At 40.6% G+C, this 18,992-nt stretch overlaps 1 protein-coding gene across 1 annotated transcript in view; it reads left to right on the top strand.

Annotated features, from left to right (window-relative positions):
* The window catches only part of PARD3B (par-3 family cell polarity regulator beta), a 343,703-nt gene that overhangs the window by 98,948 nt on the left and 225,763 nt on the right, over positions 1-18,992 (top strand). The window contains exon 3 of the mRNA XM_026048404.1: positions 6,453-6,627. Coding sequence (XP_025904189.1) covers positions 6,453-6,627 — 175 coding nt within the window. The remainder of the gene's footprint in view (positions 1-6,452; positions 6,628-18,992) is intronic.

The following is an 18,992-nucleotide window of genomic DNA, read 5'->3' as shown; positions in this document are numbered from 1 at the left end:
GCTGTACTGAAGGAATAGGAAGATAGGGGGGTGTTCTGCTTTGGTCACCCGTGCACAAATAGCTGTCCTTTAATGCACAATTGGTTTTACACATGGTAAGTGGTGGATAAGAGGATGAGTCTCACATTTGTTGGAAAAGATCTGCCAATTAAAATAAAGAGACTAGAAGCAATTGGTATCTTATGTGTTGGGTAAACTCTTACACTTCATAATTTTAGATATTCAGCTTATTTTATTGAGGAAACTCTGGCCATTTTAAAGTCACGTGGCTATTTAGGGTGGAAAAACATGGATTTGAAGCATTCGTCAGTATTGGGGACCTCCAGTGGCCATGGGCACTTTAGCAAACTAAAAGCTGTGGGGCTCTGCCAGTCTTAGCCTGGGATCGCTGCCCGGGGTTCTTCATATCTGGCCTCTGCTCAGTCCACCTGGTTGTGCCACAACAACCGCTCGTGGGGCTGTGTTGTCACCTGGACCAGGGGTTGCTCTGTACCAGATGTGCTCTCCTTTCCCGCAGAAGAGTGGGGGATTAGGCTGGGGCTCATGTTGCCTTAAGTCTGTTCCTTCTCTTCCTTCTCTATATTTGCCTTGGATGGATTGAAACATTTGAGAATGGAGGCTCCCAGTGTCTGTGCTGCGTACCGAAGGTGCTTTTCTTGGCTACCGGTAGGTCATACCGAAAGAAATAGGAATAATAAGAATCAGAAAAATGTCATGTCTTTGGAAGACACTTCGGTGTAGTTGTGACATGTAGGTAAACAAGATGGGTTAATCACCATAGCTTTTATATAATGTATTTGTAATTTGTTTTCATATGTAGGTGTGAATGAAGGCTGCCATATGGTGTGTATATTGGTACTTTTCCTTGACAGCCCTTATTTTAAGTTAAAGGAATTCCAAGGCAAACTCTATTATGCAGGAATGTCATTTCAAACACTTGCCAGTGTGTGCCAGGAGAATCCCTTGAAAGAACCCTGAAGAAAGGCTGGAGAGCTGCAGGAACGCTGAGAAATTAAACACACTTTTGTCTGGTTTTGAGGTACCCTAATTACATTAGTTCTGTCTGTGCTGTGCTATTGCCAGACTTTAATCTTTCAACCATTTGACCAGGAGCCTTTCATAACTAATATATTAAAATCTGATTTTATGTTAATGAGTTTGGGGAGCTCTGGAAAGGTTTCCACAGCGACTTTGTCAAGTTTTTTGTTCAAGGAATGGTGCTTTTTAATGTGTCTAGTTGCCTTGTTCTAAGGTGTTCCTGTCCCTTCATGGGCAAAAGTAGAAAGCATAGCCTGAGCCTGTAGAAGAGTTTTTTTAGAGTTTTTTTAGGATGAAGAACTCCTTGAGAAAACAAAAGAAACACCGTTGCTACTGTGATCAAATTCATCATGTGAATGTATATGTGTGTTCTTCAGTGTGCTGCTTGTCACCTTGTGGAAGCTGTGACACCTACAGCAGTCCAGCTTGCCCAGCCTGTGCAGACATAGGCAATGACTGGATCAGGAGGAGCTCTGGTGCTCTGAGGAGGTCTTAATTCAATGATGTGTTGACATAAGTTTGCTTTGTGAGGCTGAGGATGCACTTTGATCAGCTCGGCTTGTACGTTAATGGTACTTAATGCTGGATGAGGTGATCCCGCTCCTTGCTCGTGTTGCTTCCCAGGGCCAGCCCAAGCATTTGTTTCTGGAGCCTGAGGAGCTGAAAGCTTCAGAGCTGGTTTTCTGCCAGGTTTTGTTCCCTGAACAATTGTCATGGATTCAACCAGGTCTAGTACTTGTGTGAAGGAGTGGAAACAAGCAGTTAGGAAAGGGGATGCTTGAGTCTCAGGGCAGCAGCAAAGACCTGTCCTGGCCCAAAGCTCTCTGCTACCAGAAGGGAAAGGGCAGGGACTCATCTGTCCATGCATCTGTCAAACTGTCTCCGTCAGTTATTGCTGTGGGCCTGTTTCTCTGCAGGTGCTTAACAGCTGGGAGTTGAAATTATTCTGATTTTATTTTTGATTTCAAACTTTGCAATATTCTGATGTGAGCATGTTCCATATAGAAGCACTGCGTGCACTGCAGCCTTGCTCTGTGCCCTGAATTTGGGATCCGGAGGGATTCATCTGTATTTGGCCATGCACATACCTGACGAGGTAATGCAGTTCTGTGCTGAACTTGAGCTTCTGGGGTAACTTGAGCCGTCACGTATGGCCTGTCATTCTCTGTATGTCATGACGTTCAGTGAAATAATTGCTGAGCTTTTAATTTGCCCCCTCTGGAGAGTTTTGTTGAGATGGGAGGACTTCCTGTGAAAAGACAAGAAATGAGAAAATTTCAACATCCTTTTTATAAGTAATAATCCGTCCCGTAGGAGTACTGGCTGTCAGAGATACAGATATGCTTAAAAATTAAAGGCTCTTATCTTGATGAACATTTGCAGGAAGTATCAGTATTGAAGCAAATGTGTCTAAACAGAACTGAAATTTGTTACTGGCCTTCGTCCATAGCGAGGGAATGTAAAAAAGTTGTGAATAGGGAAAAGCTGAGGAAGAGGCCATTTCTGGCCATTTCCATCCAACTGAAATGGAATATTTACCAGAAGTTGGGCGTTGACTCCTCTTTGTATTTCAAAATTTCACTTTCATTGTTGAGAATTGTGTCTGTTTAATGAGGTACTGATGCTAGCCTGTAACTGGGAACAGTTTCTCTCAGTTTTTGTCCTGACAGCAATTGCAAGCCGAGTAATTTAGTTGCAAGGAAGCTTTCGTTTTATTGTTCCTCTGTCAGTACCTTGTGTGCATCTGTGGTGTCTGGGGTTGGAAAGGCTGGTGATCTCTGTTCTCTAATTCAGCCTAGAAAAGCTATTAAAATGTACGGTTTTTAACCTTGCTAACAGTAAAGTAGTTGTTAGAAACATAGTTTGAAAAGAAATAATTATTAAACTTCTATATAAAAGGGTATCAAGGGTCAGCTGGTTTTGATTTAGCAGATCAGTGCTTTAGAACAAGAGCTGTGAAGCTATGCATTCTTTCAAAGATGGTTCTTTGGTTTTCTTTGAAAATCTGAAACTCCACAAATTATTTACATGTAATTGTGCTTAGGTAACACTTGAAACAGTTACAATCCTAGTCTGGAAGGATTTTTTTTTTCTGTTTACCTCTGTTGTGTTTGTTTTATATGTATTCCAGAACATAGTAAAAATGATTGCAATGTAGGCATCTTAGTTGCATGTGCAGAATATACTCCTGTATCTGCATACACATAGGGTGAAAACAGGAATTGGTCAAGATTATGCCATGGAGTAAGGTGTAACGAGTTATGGGAGCACTGACTGGTAGCCCTTGGGAAATCATAGAATGGTCGTGGTCGAATGTACTATTTCATTCGAGAACAGGATACAGGAACACTTTATTACCTGAGCTTTTAAATGAAACATTCCTTTGGTTTTCAGCATCTTAGTGGCCAGTGATTTTCATAGCTGAAACACTTTGCTGCTTTGTATTCAGCCTCTTTCAGCAAAAGAGGAGTAAATGCTATTTTTGTATGGTTTTCTCTTTATTCTTATTTTCTTAATGAGAGTTAAAGTGAACTGAATATGTGTGGTGTTCTATGTGCTTGGGAATAAAGTCATTTAGTTTTTATGTAACTTTGTTTTACTTTATATTCCCCAGTTTCTATAACTGAAATACCAATAATGTACTGAAAGAACTGCACTGTTGGACACCCTGCAAAGTCAAATTCTGACCTTGCTAGGTTACCTCGTGATAATTTTATCACATTGATGATCAACAAAAATGCTAATAAAGTAAACTGTGCATTGTTGCTGTCTTATGTTGTGACTGTGAAAATACAAATAATGATGGGCTTTAGTAACCTAAAATAACACGGAAAGTGCTAAGTTTTGATACCTTATTAATTGTTTAGGTAGGTTGTTGGAGTCTAACACCTTCTAATAGAAACCACACAGGAACCTTTTAATAGAAACCACAACAAAATGTGTTGTTACCATTTCAATTATACAGAAATACAGATTTCTCTGGCAAATGTCATATGTTCTTTAAATAATTTATAGAAAACTGTAATGCTTAAGTAGAGCGAGTGTGTAACACCTGAATAGAGTAATGGGGTAACCTATGTAGCTCGCAGATTTAGGGAGCAATATCTTGATGTGTTGAATAAAACAAAATAAATATAAAGCTGACCTAGTGAACTATCAGTGCTTATAAATATTAGTAACAGATAAACTGGTATTGTGAGGAGCATTTTACAATAGATTTGTATGGGTTTTCTTACTGCATCTTGAAGATGTTTTCTCTTGTGTCAGACAGGGTTCGCAGTCTGTTCCAATTAAAGAATTTTCCATATTGGAAATGAGAAGTCAATTACTACAATTATTTTTGAATAGCTGATTTACATAACCTTAATTGTATTCATTCCCTTTGAAAGCCTGAAGCTAATATTTATGATGTTTTGATTGATTAGTAGCATATTTCTAATGTTAGAATTGTTATAGGAGAGCTTTATTGATAACTGCAGTCTTGAGTAGTTCCCTACTGAATAAACATTTTAGAAAATAAATGGCAATTTATTTCATTGGTGAGGAAAGACATTAAATCTTTGGGTTACCAATCTGTGGGTCCTTGAAATATTTCCTTTCTGCACACTGTAAAAAATGAGACTTTAAATCTAGATAGTGTTACTTAACTGATTGTGTGTTCCATACTGTAAAGGAATATGTTTTCCTTTTTCTCATCTGTCAGAATGGTGCCTAGGTGTAGCTGAGGGAACTGTTGAGGGAAGGCTTTTCCCTTCGAGTTGCTCGGGGAGACAGCAGTGAGCTCTGCCCTGTGCTGGATGGAGGCCGCTGCGCGTGGGCTCCCCAGCCGTGGGCTCGGGAAGAGAGCGCTGGAGTGGGCCGGGCCCGGTGCCTGGAGATGAGCCTGCGTGCGTTTGCTTGGTAGGTGGGCAGGAGCTGAGACCACTTCAGTGTTCAGGATTAAAACAATCTCCAAATCATTAGCAACTCTTCTATATCATTGTGAAGGTGAAGATCTAGGTTTTCTGCCCACTTCTGGTCAGTGTGACTTTTTGGTCTGGCACAGATCAAACTCCCTTCTGACTGTCAAGGCAGCTGCTGGGTTGCTGGCATACACAGAAATGCTACTCGCCTCCCTGTGCTGAGCAATCTGGGAGCTGAGCAATCCCATCTCACGTGTCACATCTGCTGTGGTCTTCCTTTTCCCTCTGTGGGCTACACAGTCCAAATCTTTTTTGTGGTAGCTAGTTGTTCATCAGAAATTAAGTGTCCACGGGAAAGTGAGATTGAGAGAGAAAAACCTCTGTAGAGGTGAACCAGAGTTGTGAACCTTCCTGAGTCATGGCAGACTTCAATTCTTAAAGCTGCTGCTTTGCGCAGCATCAGCTTTTCCTAAAGGTCAACTACCACCAAACAAGATCAAGAGGTCTCTATTGGGTTCTGTCTGCCCGGAGCCTCGAGGTGTGGTGATGGGCTGCTGCTGAATGTCATGAGTGTCTGAGGAGTTTCTTTGCAGTGCAGTAATGAAATACAAGGGGAGTTGTCTTTGCTATTGGAATTCATCTCTCCCATGAGCTTTGGAAAATCCTGAGCGAATTGCGTGTGTTGAGAGCGCTTTGTGTGGTGATGGAAAGGAGGCAGCTCCAGCTGAATGGCCGAGCGAGTTTCCCCCACTTGTGCAGGGCCTCCATGCTGCACACTGGTAGGTAGGAACCGCTGCCCTTGCAGCAACTAGATTATAAATTAGTAGGAGACCTGAAAATGTTGATTCTTTCCTCAGAAGCACTTCAGGTTTTTTCTCTTTTTCTTTTTCTTCTCATACATTCATTTCTTCCCTTAGACAGTGAGTTCCTTTCAATGTTTGTTTCCATTTACGTGGGCTGCTAGATAGGGTTTTTGACATGTGTCTTGTGGGCATCAGAGGAGATTTGATGCATTAACTTTATAAAGTATATTCCTTATAAATTATCACATACTTTAAAAATATATCTGCTCACTCAATGCAACTTCCACGTTTGGGTTGGTTGGTCTGTCAGTCCTAGGGGGTCAGTCAGTAGCATCAGGATTTTGAAGTGTAATTATTCCCAGTCTCCCCTGAGATATAACTCAGACTCCAGTCTCCCCTGAGATATAACTTTAGTTTCATGTTCTTACGTGTGTTCAGATCTGAATGTTTTAAACAGTGTAAGATGTTAACTGATCATAACATGCTAACTCTGGGAAGAGCTTGCCCTCAGCATGCACCCATGCTGAGTGTGTGCTTAAGTCATCTTGAATTCAATGTGTTTAAACACAAATGCACATGCTTTGCTGAATACGTACAGCTTTTGTTAGCTGATTTCAAATATGATCAATATTTCTGTTGTTGTGAAGGGTAAGATATGCTTGATGAAAAACCTTAAATATGCTAACTGTATTATATTTTGTTTTGGTAGCTCATTGCTGTTTACGATGAACAAGAACCTCACCATAAGATTGATGGCACCAACGGCACCAGTTTGATAGAGAGAAACAGCCCGGACCCTTTCGAGACTGAGGTGACCACCCAGCTGACTGCCTTCCGGCCAGGCGGGGGCGAGATTGAAGTGACTCCTTCTGCCTTGAGACTTGGTATGTATGTCTTACCCTTTCTTAACTTTTAGATCAACATGTAATCGTCTAATTCTTGCACTTAGTGTATGTGTGGTGCAGTTCTGCCTAGTTATAGAATAATTATTTAGCACCCTGTCTTTTAGCTCAAATTTCAGTGAGCATGGTTTTTTATGAGGAAAGTTAGTCTTCTAAGGAGTTGATGCTGCGCACTGAAAGCTGATGTGACTGCTGAGCCTTATACCTTAATGAATGTTAAGCCAATCCATGCAACTGAGGCCTATTTCTTCTTTCTCTGTCCAGGTGGGTTGCAGACCAGTCTCCCCTGCAATCTGAGAACAGAACAGATAACACTTATGCAATATGTTTTAAAACTATGAAGTTACTGGGGAAAAAAAAGTCAATTTTGTTGAGGAACTGAGTGTAGAACTGCTGCCTGCAAGTGCTTTTCCCAGTTGTCTGAGCTAGTCTGCTGTTGGGTTGCAAGGTAGAAAGAGGGAGATACTGTAAGCAGTTTAACTCTTCCTTTGAAGCAACCCAGCAGCAGAGTTTAGTAGCTTATCTGACTTCCAGGTGAACAGGCAGTGATTAGGAGAGGCTGCTGCTTAATTCCCTTTGCTAGGGGAGGCTGCGGTGTGATGTGATGTGCTGCAACCCCTGTGCTGTTACAGCACGCTTGCAAGACCGGGCTTCAGAGACTGGTTTCAACTTAAAACGAGCAAGTCTTGTACACTGGGCATAAAGCAGTTTGAAATGCTTTCTGGGATTGAGAGCAGGCTAAGATGTTGCCTATTTACTATTTGCAGAAGCTTTTGAAAAGAGATTGAAAGTGAATCCCCGAAATGCCTGGCTGTAAAGCAGCGCTTTGCTGGCACCGTTTAGTAAAGGAGTGATGCTCAGTGAGGCTTCTCTGCTTTCCCCAAGAGGTCTTTGCCAAAGGTCTGCACGCCCAAATTGCATCACAGAATCAGTGATGTGGCTTGACCTGTAAAAGCTAAGAACTGTGTCCTGGATTCACCCAGTACCTGAGTGTTGCTGGCAGCCTCATAGTGGTGCATGATAAAACTCGGCTGTGTGAGCAGGTGGGATAAGGTTGGAGCCTCAGGTCTCTGTGTGCTACTCGTGTGTGTTCATTTTGAATAAAAAATAAGAATTATTTATATAAGACTACTCTGTTTACCTCAGAAATGTGTGTGCTTTTGTTTTACATCTATGTGTTTCAAGTTTTTCTAGCATACTACTATATACAAGTTTGAGTTTGATATTACAGCCTCATGCAATTTAACGGAAAAGGATTTAGTTAAATGCTTGTGCTCCTGGAATCACCCTCAAGCTACCTGACAGTTCAGTTTTCCTGGCATCTATGGAATCCACTCTTGTAGAAGTTAAATGAGATTAAATATAGCAGGAAAAGAGCAGCTAATGAGGGGTCTATTTTGTTTTCAGTGCAGAACTAATATGCATTTGAAATTAAAATTAGTGTTCGCTTCTTAAAGCTGAGTACGTAAACGTAAGGCATTTGTCTCTTTCTTTCAGGTTGCCTTGCTTTACGAGTTAAATGAAAGATTTTGCTACTTGTCAATCCTGCAAACTCAATCTGGGCTCTCAATTTAATTTCTTTCTCTTCTGGATTTTGCATCACCGGTGATAAGAATTTGTTAGTGTAAAAAGTGTTGCCTTTACCTTTGCAATGCAAGCTCACAGACCTTAAATTATGTCCATAATTCCACTAGAGGCAAATTGAAAAGGAAATGAAAAAATAGAAAGAATTTGGTTGCATCATTATCACTGATGCATGAACTGTAGTGCTCTGACTCCCCAGGTAATAAATAAATAAAAGCTTTTATTACCTTGACAACAATAATATGATCAAATACACCTAATAAGCAAATCTTGGAGGGAAAATGTAATTATTGCAACTTTCAACAGCAGACCTGTGTTTCAAAAGCTATGATTTTTGTTTCAAAACCTGTGTTTTTCTTGATATTTTAGAGAATGGTTTTGCAGACTGCCCTTAGGGATTAAATGTAGGGCATCCAGTGTTAAGGACTATCAGTTTTGTGGGCCTCCTCCCCCACCTTTTTCCAATGAAACAAGATCCATTATTCTGGATTCTGTAGACTGATGTATTTCTGATCATCTACCCAGAGAATATTTGGAGCTTGATGCTTAATAAGCATGTAAAGCTAAATGTTATCGTTCTCAAACATGAGAGAATTAACATAGATTTTAGAAAAGACACTTAAGAGCTTGTCACTAGACTTGCCTCTTAGCAAATTGTGTATTTGATCCAGCTAAGCTAATCGTTCGTTATACCTGGTGCTAAAGCCTTTGCTTGGCCAGAGATGGAGAAGCGGGGGGAAATGATTCTTTGGTACATGGTTAAATCTTTGTTTTGTGATAATATGCTTTACATATTAAGCAGCTTGAGTCAGAGATCATAATTTTTCCATTATGAAGCTAAAAGTAAAAAGGGCAACTAAACCATCCATAACGCTCTGTAGAAACCTGAAGAGGACAAGGGGGACACATTCTTTATTTTGTTCCCGCTCAGAGGAGGTCTTTATTTTGTTTAATGACCAGGACAGTGCTCAAAGTAGGGCCTGCAAATGGCTCTGGGGTTGATCATGATCAATTCCTTGTGTCTTTTGCGTTCAGCATTGCAGTACAGTGCCAAAGGAGATTGTTAATTGCATTTGGTTGCTGCTGTCAAAGTATGTTTTAAAAAATTTAATATTGAAAATCTTGCTGTAGAGTTCAGTTAAGAATGCAATAGTTACTAATAAGATGTTGTTCAAGAAATACTCATTTGACAGAAAAGTCATCTGGTAAGGAATAGGTTTCATGCTACAAAATCTAAGTGTTGATAAAGACAGCTGGTGATGCATAATATAAAATTTATAGGAGTACATGAACATTTAATTTGTCCAATCAGCTGTTAGAAGCAGTAAAAAAATACTGATTTTATTATTTCTGTAGATGAGCAGATACAGACACAGTTGCTGAGCCAGCAGCAGAGAGCACTTGTCTTGAGGCTGTTGCTTCAAGTGGCTTATGAGCAGAACCTTCCAGAGGAACTCAGGGATGTTAAAATTGAAGTAAATAAAAAGAAAATAAAAAAGAAAACACAGAGGCAACTAAATGTCTACTTACTCTTGAAAAATATACTGCAGATAAAAAAAAAAAAAAAAAAATCCCTACTCTCAAGTGTTGGCTTAGCTTTGTTGTCATTTTTGCATTATTTCCATTATTACCCATGACATATATGTGGGTATAAGACTGTGTATGCCCCCAGTGTTGCAGTGGGCAGCGCACTCGCAGTACATCAGTGCTGTGGGTAGCTGCATGGCTTTTCCCCTGGGGAAAGCAAGGCTGTCTGCAGGGGATTCCTCAGCCTGTCTCCTGCCTCGGCTATAAAATCTTGTAGACTACGCCTTGCCTTTGAACTGAGGTGTAGCTTTTAAAGACTAAATGTTACTAGTTTTGTTGGAGTCAGACCATAGCCTGTAGTTAGCAGCTTTCCTGGTGTTTCCATAGGCACTGTAAGGCACTGTAATTCCTCAAAGTTGGACTTCTTTAATCTTCAACAGTGTTTCATTTCCTGTCTGTATCATAGTTGCATCTTCTTTGATCTGGCCTCATATAATTGGATAACATTATTTTGAATGGGTAACTTGACATGTCACAATATATCCTTAAAATTAATAGATTTAGATATATATATATAGAGAGAGAGAAAGATATCACATCCTTTATCCTGCACAGGAGGGGGCTTCTGTTCTCTCTTATGGTCATCTTATGGATGACCATAATCATCTGCCTAGCAAGTCTTACTGGTAGTATATGAATTTCTTCGTAATACTGAAGTGTAGTATGGCAAACTTGTGGCCCATTGTGTGCAAGTCAAGTTTAATTACCAATAATCTGCTTTCTGCAAATATATATGTTTTTATCAGAATTATTAAAGTGAGTTACCAACAGAGAGTGATAAGCATGGTGATAAACTCTAGACAAATCTAGAGTAATAACCATTTATTCGTAAATGGATGTGATCTTCCTAAAATATTTTCAGAATATTTTGTTTTGGGTGTTCCCCTACTTCAGACCAGAAGGTTTTTAACCCACCCGTCCTCCTCTGCTTGTGAACCTGCTGCATCCAGGTTATTCTGAGCCGCTTCCATGCAGGTTCTCACACCCAGGGAAATGTTCCCCTCGGCAGAGGGAAAGGCTGTCCCTCTGTAGGGAAAGGCTGGGGGAAACTCCCCGACTTTGTCTGCCCAGATGGGCATCCATGGCCCCAGAAATGAGCCATTTGCCCTACGTACGGGGTCCCAGAACAGAAGAGGTGAATGGGAGGTTTAGCCTTTTGGTTATTCTTGATGTCAGCTTGGTTTGTTTTGGGGTTTTTTTTTTTTCCTTTCAACCCATATGGGCAGGGAGGAGAGCGCTAATTTATTTATGGAAGATCCATTTTATGGACATGTCACTTTGAGCTGAAATGCCTTCTTGACGGCTTCAGAGTTTCCTTGTTTGCTTTGTTTGATAGATGCAGGTTGAGTGCGCGCAAGTGTGGTTGCTGCTTTTTCTCTTGCTCCCCTCCTGGCACTAAGTAGTCAAGATCTTGCCTGGGGGAAGAAAGGCAGCACTCAGTGATACCTGTCACTGCTGAGCCGTGAGGTGGGAAGGAAGGTAAGGTGTATGCAGGCATCAACATGATATTTTTTTTCCTGAAAGTAACATGTGTGTTTATTTTTTCTTCTTTCCTCTTTGATTTGGGAATCAGGTAGGAGATTCCTGAAGCCACTTCTGTATGCAAGGTTTCTGGGAAGCAGATGCCATTCAGTTACTTTGATTGTTGGGTGCTAGGATAAAACCTAGCATGTTATTCACTACTGTGTCTCGGAGCTCTGCAGTGCTGTGTAGAGACCCCTTTGTTAGTGTTTGCTGGAAATTCGGCTCCAGTTAGACAAAAAAAGAAATAATTGTTACTATAGCAGCTATTGATACCAAGGGTACAAAATACTTTTTGTAAATTGGAAGAGTTTAATTTCACCTTTGTCACTTCAACTTTGTCAAGTAAATGGGAGTTTCTGCCTTTTTGCTGAACTGTCGCACAATGATATTGTAAAATTTGTATGGCGTGCTAAGCCTCTGATTAAAGCAGCTTTTGGCTTAGTTTTCTTAATATCATCTGATCAGCTTGCTAGGCAAGGGGAGGAGTTAGTCACTCCAACCATTTTTCACAACTGCTTGCAGTCCCTCTTTTAAAATAAGCAGAGGGATGACAATGCAATAGCCAAGGCTCTAGCGGGTTGCAGGTAGTCACGCTTTGAAGGGTTCTTCAAATTTTGGACAATACTGAGATCATCTGTTGTTACAGAGATCTGCTTCCTGACAGCAGAGGTAGCTGCCTTCTACCTGCATAGCCCATGGCCTAAAAAAAAAAATATAATTTTCCATTTTGATCCAGGCCTTGGTGGTGTGGTGTTTTGTTTTGTGGGAAGGGTGACTAACCTGTGCTGTCATAGGACTCCCTCAAGGTAGTTTCAGTGGCCTCTGAAGACAAACTGATCTTCTTGCTTACTGAACTCTGTGTATTTACCTGTGTCCCTGGAGGCACTCGGGCTTGTCTCACTGCATGGAGTTGTGGGAGATACTGGCTTGGTCTGACTGGCCCTGTGTGCCGTGAGTCAAAGCTGTCCCTTAGTCCTCTTCAGAGTAGCTAATAGAAGCGGAGATGCTTCCAGTGGCTGTGCTTTAATTTGAAACACAAGGAAAGTGAAGGCAATTTTGTTTTCCAGGAGCCTCTGGCAGATTCTCCTTCAATAGATCTGACAGAACATTAAGCTTTTACCTCCGGGGTATGGAGGTCATCTTTCTGCGGGACTTTAGAGCTCAAAAGGCAGCTTCTCTATTTTGCTAGTTGAAAGCAGAAGTATTACAGGTAGGCTTAGGGGCACCTTAGCAGAATGCATGGGTAAGTCCACTTTCAAGGGGGTGCTGAGACACTCTGCAGTGGATATACACTCAATGCATCTTAAAGAGGAAAATAACTGTATTCTTCTTTAAATAGATGAAAACAAGTATGAACTGAGATGACTTATTTTACAAAGAAAATACTATTTGCATGGCGTGGTTTCAGAGTAAGCAGGAGAGATGTTTTTTTCCTTGCATAAAAATATCCTGTGCATTCTGCAAGGCTCATTGTTCATCAGTATGGTGACCGAGCAGAGTGTAGACATACAGCAACCCCATCCCTTTGCTTAGGCCAAAATTTGCATGCTACAATTGGTTGGCAAAAAAGAAACGTATTATAGAAGCACGAGCTTGCTTTGGTTTCATACAACGCTGGCTATTTGCTAAGAGTGCTCTTGTATTTGCTAAACGTGACCTCTTGTTGTTCCCCTGCGCCTGAAAGCGGGTCCCAGCGTGGTGCCAGTGAGCTCTGCCCTGTGTCCTTTGTCACCGGCCGCTGGCGATGACCCCGTGGTGCTTGATGGATTTTTCTCCTCTGTGGCATTCGGTCTAATCTGGTTTTAAGGAATTGTGATGATCAATTAGTCTGCTAGTTTTCTTAAAACAAATGGCTGTGCTCTCCAGAGAGCTGCAGCTTTGCAGATAACTTTTCATTTCAGTCAGAGTGCAGGCCTGATGCAGTTTGACCTCATGACTTCAGCGTGGTATTACTTAATTGTCCTTGATTCATGGAAATGAAGTTTGTGCCAGCACAACTGCAGTTTATCTCCATTTTGCAGCAAAAACAATACAACAATGCCTTCTATAAAGGTGTGTTGAAAAACAACCATCCATGTATTCCTGTACTCTTTGGGTTGCGTGTTTAGAAATGAGCTAGCACTTCCTTCCGACCCCGGGACTTCTGTAGCAGAGCAGGTTATGAACTTGTGCACAGAGCAGTCTGCCAGAAAGTCGCAGCTCTTTCTTACAGCCCCTTTGCCAGGATTATTTCCCTAAAGAGTATTTTCCCATTGGCTATCCCCTTGCCTCGATTCCCTTTTGGCTTACTGAATGTCCTTTTGGAGCAAGGAGGTTTCCGCATGAAGATAGAGAGAAAGGTATTTTCATTTCAAGTTAGGCTTTTTGCTGAAGTACTTCTCAATCCGAAGTGTTCATCTCCAGCCTTTCATTGCCTTGAAAGATACGGAATGGAGGATGAGTACGACTGAATGATGGAGTAAATGCTCTTATAAAGCCCTGTGATGCTTTTTGACACTTCAACATGATTTTTTTCAAACATATCCCAAAATTTTGTCTGCTTCCCTGATTTTGTGATATTGCTATTTTTGTGAGCATTCACAGATTGTAGTGCATAGCTAGTATCAAGGGTTGAATCACTTCAACAACAGCAAGAGAATCCCCACTTAATAACTCTACACATTCTTTGCCCTTTTTTTCAATATTTGGTTATTAATGGTTTACTAGTTGCTGCTTGCTTCTGTGGGAACTTGTTCCAGCACACAGGCAAACACAGCTTTATAACAGTGATCATTAGAGAACCTGCAAATAACAGTTAACTGGTTTGCTCAACGTCATACAGCTCCCTGTTATTGCTTTCAAGTGGATGTACCCTTTCAAGAGCCTTAGCTGCTGCTTAATTTGAGGGACCTCTTTGCTTCAAAGTGCTCCTGAGCTTCTGGTTGTGTCTCCAACAAGACACCTGGCGTCCGAGCCAAGGAAGGCTGGGTGTTTGCCCCTCCGACACGTAGCTGGCAGAAGCTGCACCTCTCCCCCTGTATATTGCACACCTTTCCCACTGGCTCTCGGTTTGGATTTTGTTTTCTTCATTATTTTCTTCATTATTTATTTTCTTCATTATTTCATTAGAGCAGAGTCTGTTTATTTAGGACATTACATGAACAACTGTTCATGTCCAGAAGGATTCGAGGTGAGGATGGATCCTGTGGAGTCTTTTGGTGGGAGGATTAAGGTGAAACCACTAGAGAGGGGACAAATAGCCCTCTGTGGGGATGCCTTTTCTTAGCTGTTTTACAGAAAAAGTCATCTTGACATTGCAGACTTTTTTATGGCAGGTTGACAAGAAGTTGTTAGTTACTTTCCTCACCACAGAAGAACTAGGAGTACCGAACAGAACCAGAATTCAGCGTATTAAAAAGAAAAATGGCTCTAAGCCAGCCCTTCTTTGTAAAGCATACCTTGAAGTTGTGCGACGTAATGTTAGGGCCAAAGATACCAGTGTGTTTGAAAACAGACAAATTCACAGGAGATAGCTCATCAGTGACTATTAAATAATGATGATCTGGATGTAGTTTGGAAGTCTTTCAACCAGTAATTATTGCAAGCTGGTAGAGCCCATGACTTTGCAATTTATGTTTTTTGCCCTTTTCTCCAAGTGCGTGCTGCTGATGGCCCATTACCCTGTGGTTAAAAGCCAGTTGGTTCCTTGGCCTTGTGCAGGGGGGCTGCTCTTCCATCCCTCCTGTTCCCTCCAACTTTGCTGAATGTTCCAAGTCCAGGGCCCTTGGTTGCTTTATCTGGAAGTTTTTAAAATGAACACAACGAATTTGAACTTCAGAGTTCGAGACACACCAATTCTTAGTGACCCAAATGGATTATAATCATAACTTGCTGCTATTTTTAGCAAAGGCTTTAAAAAGTCTTAATTAAAATGAAATACATATACCTGATATATTTATTTTAAAAAATGTTAAAATAGGGCATGTGTAAACATTATGAGAACCTATGCTAATGTCTTAATTGATTATAAACCTTTGAAATATTTTAGTGTTCTGCTACTAGCCATAAACTATAGAGTAATATTCAAGCTATACTCTCAATGCTGGAAAATCTTAAAGTTTGAAGCAGTGAGAGATGGAGCAGCCAGTGCCCCAGCCTCTGTGACCGCTGGTGGCTGCGGTGCCAGCCCAGCCCCTGCTGCAGGTGCCCAGAGTGTTTTCTTGGCATCAGTTTATTCATCTTGTACAGTTCATTAAGTGCTTGATTTGAAGTTGAGAAATGGGCTGGGAATTGAAATAGCAGGAATGCTTATTTTCACCTTTCAATCTGTGAATAAAAATGAGGTGCGAGCATCTGAGATCTATTAGTTTTAAAATCTTATAGGATGTATTAGTCTAAAATGATTGATTTAAATTCAGTAACTACAGATAATATGCTGCTTAATAAACTAGTCTGTTTAATGGAATTAAATCTTTTTGCTGTGCCCAGCAAGTTGGGAGACTTCAGTTAACAAGAAAACATTTTAAATGTTTTTATGCATGTCTGGAGTTCAGTTTCCATTTACATATGAATGCCGTCTGAAAAAGATTACTCTTAGAAAGAAATTTATGCCTTCACAGGAATCGTGATGAAGAGGAGAAAGAAACAATATAATAGAATATATTCTCTCTCTGTGTGTATATATATATATAATATAAATATATATTCTAATAGAATATGTAATATGATAGAAATGAGATTCTTGTTTTGATTTTATACCATACTTAAGACACAAAATGATTGCAGCGGCTGTATCTTGTATTCTCTGATCTGAACTGGGAAGTGAGTATCAGTCACGATGCCATTGTGATTCCTCTTGATGCTTCATCTAGGTAAGAGTAGCACTAAACTGAGCCTATACTGGAAAGGGCCAATTCTTTTAATTTTTCTTTATGAAAAAAAACCACATTTCACTTCAGAGCAGTAGGGAAATACTTTATTCTGTATTGGTTGCAGTATAAAAGAGCCTGTTAGAAATTGGTTTTCATCTGTTTATAGATTTAAGCCAATTGTCTAGCTGCTACATCAGTCTTGTTGATTAAGTTAATCTTGTATCCATGGGAATTTTAAAAGTGCAGTGTGCACTTAAGAAGAAATAGATAGCAGCACATCTTAAATTGTATTGATAGGTGCTTTTATCAGCAGTTTGAGTTAGCCTTAAACATAAATCAAATAGTGGGAGCATAATAGTCTTTCTTTTTTCCTTTTTACGCTTACAAAAAAAAAAAAAAGAGCACTGTTCTGTCACAGGGTAGAATTTACAAGCTAATATTGGCTGCATTTTAGCTCCGTGGCAGAGCCATCACCGATGCCTTGGCTGGTGGTAAGAAACATATCTGAGAGTGGCAGAACTGCCCCATACAGGTGGGCCTCACATGTTGCAGAGGCCTTGCTGGGGAGGACTCTGTACCTGCCAGCATGAAATTTCTCTAATAAAAGTAAGGAAACTTAGCATATTTTAATGACCTTTTTGCTATTTAAATATAAGCTAATATCCTGTTTGTAATGTTTATTTTAAATGCCTGAATCGTTTCAAGCCAGGGCCAGTCTGAAGGCTGATTCAGCTTTCCACTCAAATGGTTTCTAACATACGTCACATTTTCCAGCCACTAATTATCTGTGGTGAAGTGACATTTTCAGATGGGGGTATACATGCATATATATTCGCTTTAACACTACTATGAAAGTTTATTTGCTCAGAAGGATGTTTTATATTTAAAAAAAAAAAAAGTGGTGATGGAAGAGCATATATAGGAGAGAAAACAGTTGGCCTGCCTGTCCTGTCAAGAATGTAAACTGGAAGCAGGCAGAAGAGTTATTGTCATTAGGATGGCCTTTAGCAGTTGACAGTTTGATAGATCCATGATGGACAGCTTTTTTTCCCATCATAGTCAGCATTTTTATATGTAGGAGCAGAATTTAAAATTATGACTTTAAAGGTGTACATTATTTATTATAAATCTCTTTCCACCCACTTATTTTATTCAGTCCAAGTGCAGCTTTTGTTCTGCTCTCAAACAGGTCTTTCTTCTTACCTGGAGAAAAACAACTTGCAATATATTAGGGACTTGCCACTGATACAGTTAAACACACGTATTTGTATGGCCTATGTTTCTTGATTTGGCAGCTTACCCCAAAGTAGTCACCTGAGAGCATTTGCCCCAAAACAACAATAAAACCCATTCTAAATGTGTGCTTTATATATGGCACAGTCTACAGAAAAAGCTGACGGGTGATAAACTCTACTTGTCTTGAGCAGTCTCCTGAGTTTGGCCCTGTAACTGCATCCTAAATCCCAAAGAATAAACTGTTTTCAACCCTGAGGTGAATTGTACTACCCTGAGCACAGAGATTTAAAGGCAAAAGAGCAAAGGGAACCAGGAGGGGAAGAGCAACCGACTGCCCCGCTGCAAGGCCTAAAGGCTGAGTTTGCCAAAGGATGCGAGTGCTGCGCAGTGAGATGGGATGCCCTCCTAATTGGGGTCAGCGTTAATGTCAACCTGTGTCTTTTGGGCTAAATATTTAGAAAATGAACTACAAAAACTGGATAGTGTTCTGCGTGGAGAGATTGCCTTTGCCATTGTGTTGATGCAAGCATTCAGCTTTTAATTGTACACAAATGGCAGAACTTCTCTTCTGCTTTTTCCTTCCAATATAACCAATTTAAGTCTAAGTGTGGTTTCTACCATATGCTTGTTTCAACCATATTTACAGTTAAAAATATTTCCAAACATAACAGTAAAAGGAAAATATACTGTTATCCATGAATCTGTTTAGGTTGTGTTTGAAGGTGATGCTAGCAAAGGGAAGGGTGGTTGATCTAGGTGGCTTGGGACTGATACACATGATGACTTTGAGCGCGGGAAGCTGCAGGGCCTTTTCTTAGCAGCATGGTGCAGGACCACATGCCATGAGGAAGGTCACAACACCCATGTGGCTCTGGAGGCCTGGTGGAAGCTGCACTGATACCATAGGAGGAGATGCCCCCTGGGTAAGTTTTCAAGGAGGAGGAAATCTGTCTTAAGTGAGGTGAGAGCTGCTGTCGTGAGGAAGGCCTGGCAGTCATCAGCACATACCAAATAGCAGAGCTGGGTTTCTGTCATATTTTTGTTGGTAGTCTAAGGGAGATAGTGATGAGCAAATCAGAGGTTTGTATGTGCGTGTGATGGACATGAATTGTGTTTGTGTATGTGTTGTCAGGGTGCATATGTTAACAAAGGTAGTTTTCTAAAGTTATTAAAATATTTTTCTCAGTTTCTCCCAAATTTCTCCTATTCTTTCAATTTTTTTTCCAAAATATCTTCTCCAAAGTTCTTAACATTACTTCCCCTCTGGAGTTGGGGATGTTGACATTCCTGATCTCCTAAGAGCTCTGCTGATCTGAAGCCAGCTTCCAACCGGGATGCTGACAGTAGGGCTCCTATGCTGTTTCAGCCGAAGGGCCCCTTCAGATGAATTCCATGAGCTACTGAAAGGTTATTTCTCCTTTTGTTTAGTTCTTGGTATGGGCATCTTCCCACACTATGGGAATAGCTGTCACGTCAAGCTGCTGTTTTCTCTCTAATGTTACTTCTCTAATTATTGGTGTCTTGGTTTCACAGTCGTGAAGGAAGGATGTGACAATATAGAGCTAT

Source organism: Nothoprocta perdicaria, unplaced genomic scaffold, assembly GCF_003342845.1.
Source record: "Nothoprocta perdicaria isolate Ctin4 unplaced genomic scaffold, notPer1 scaffold_11, whole genome shotgun sequence".
Taxonomy (NCBI): domain Eukaryota; kingdom Metazoa; phylum Chordata; class Aves; order Tinamiformes; family Tinamidae; genus Nothoprocta; species Nothoprocta perdicaria.
The sequence above is the reverse complement of the archived record's forward strand: the minus strand, read 5'-3'. Positions and strand labels throughout refer to the sequence as shown.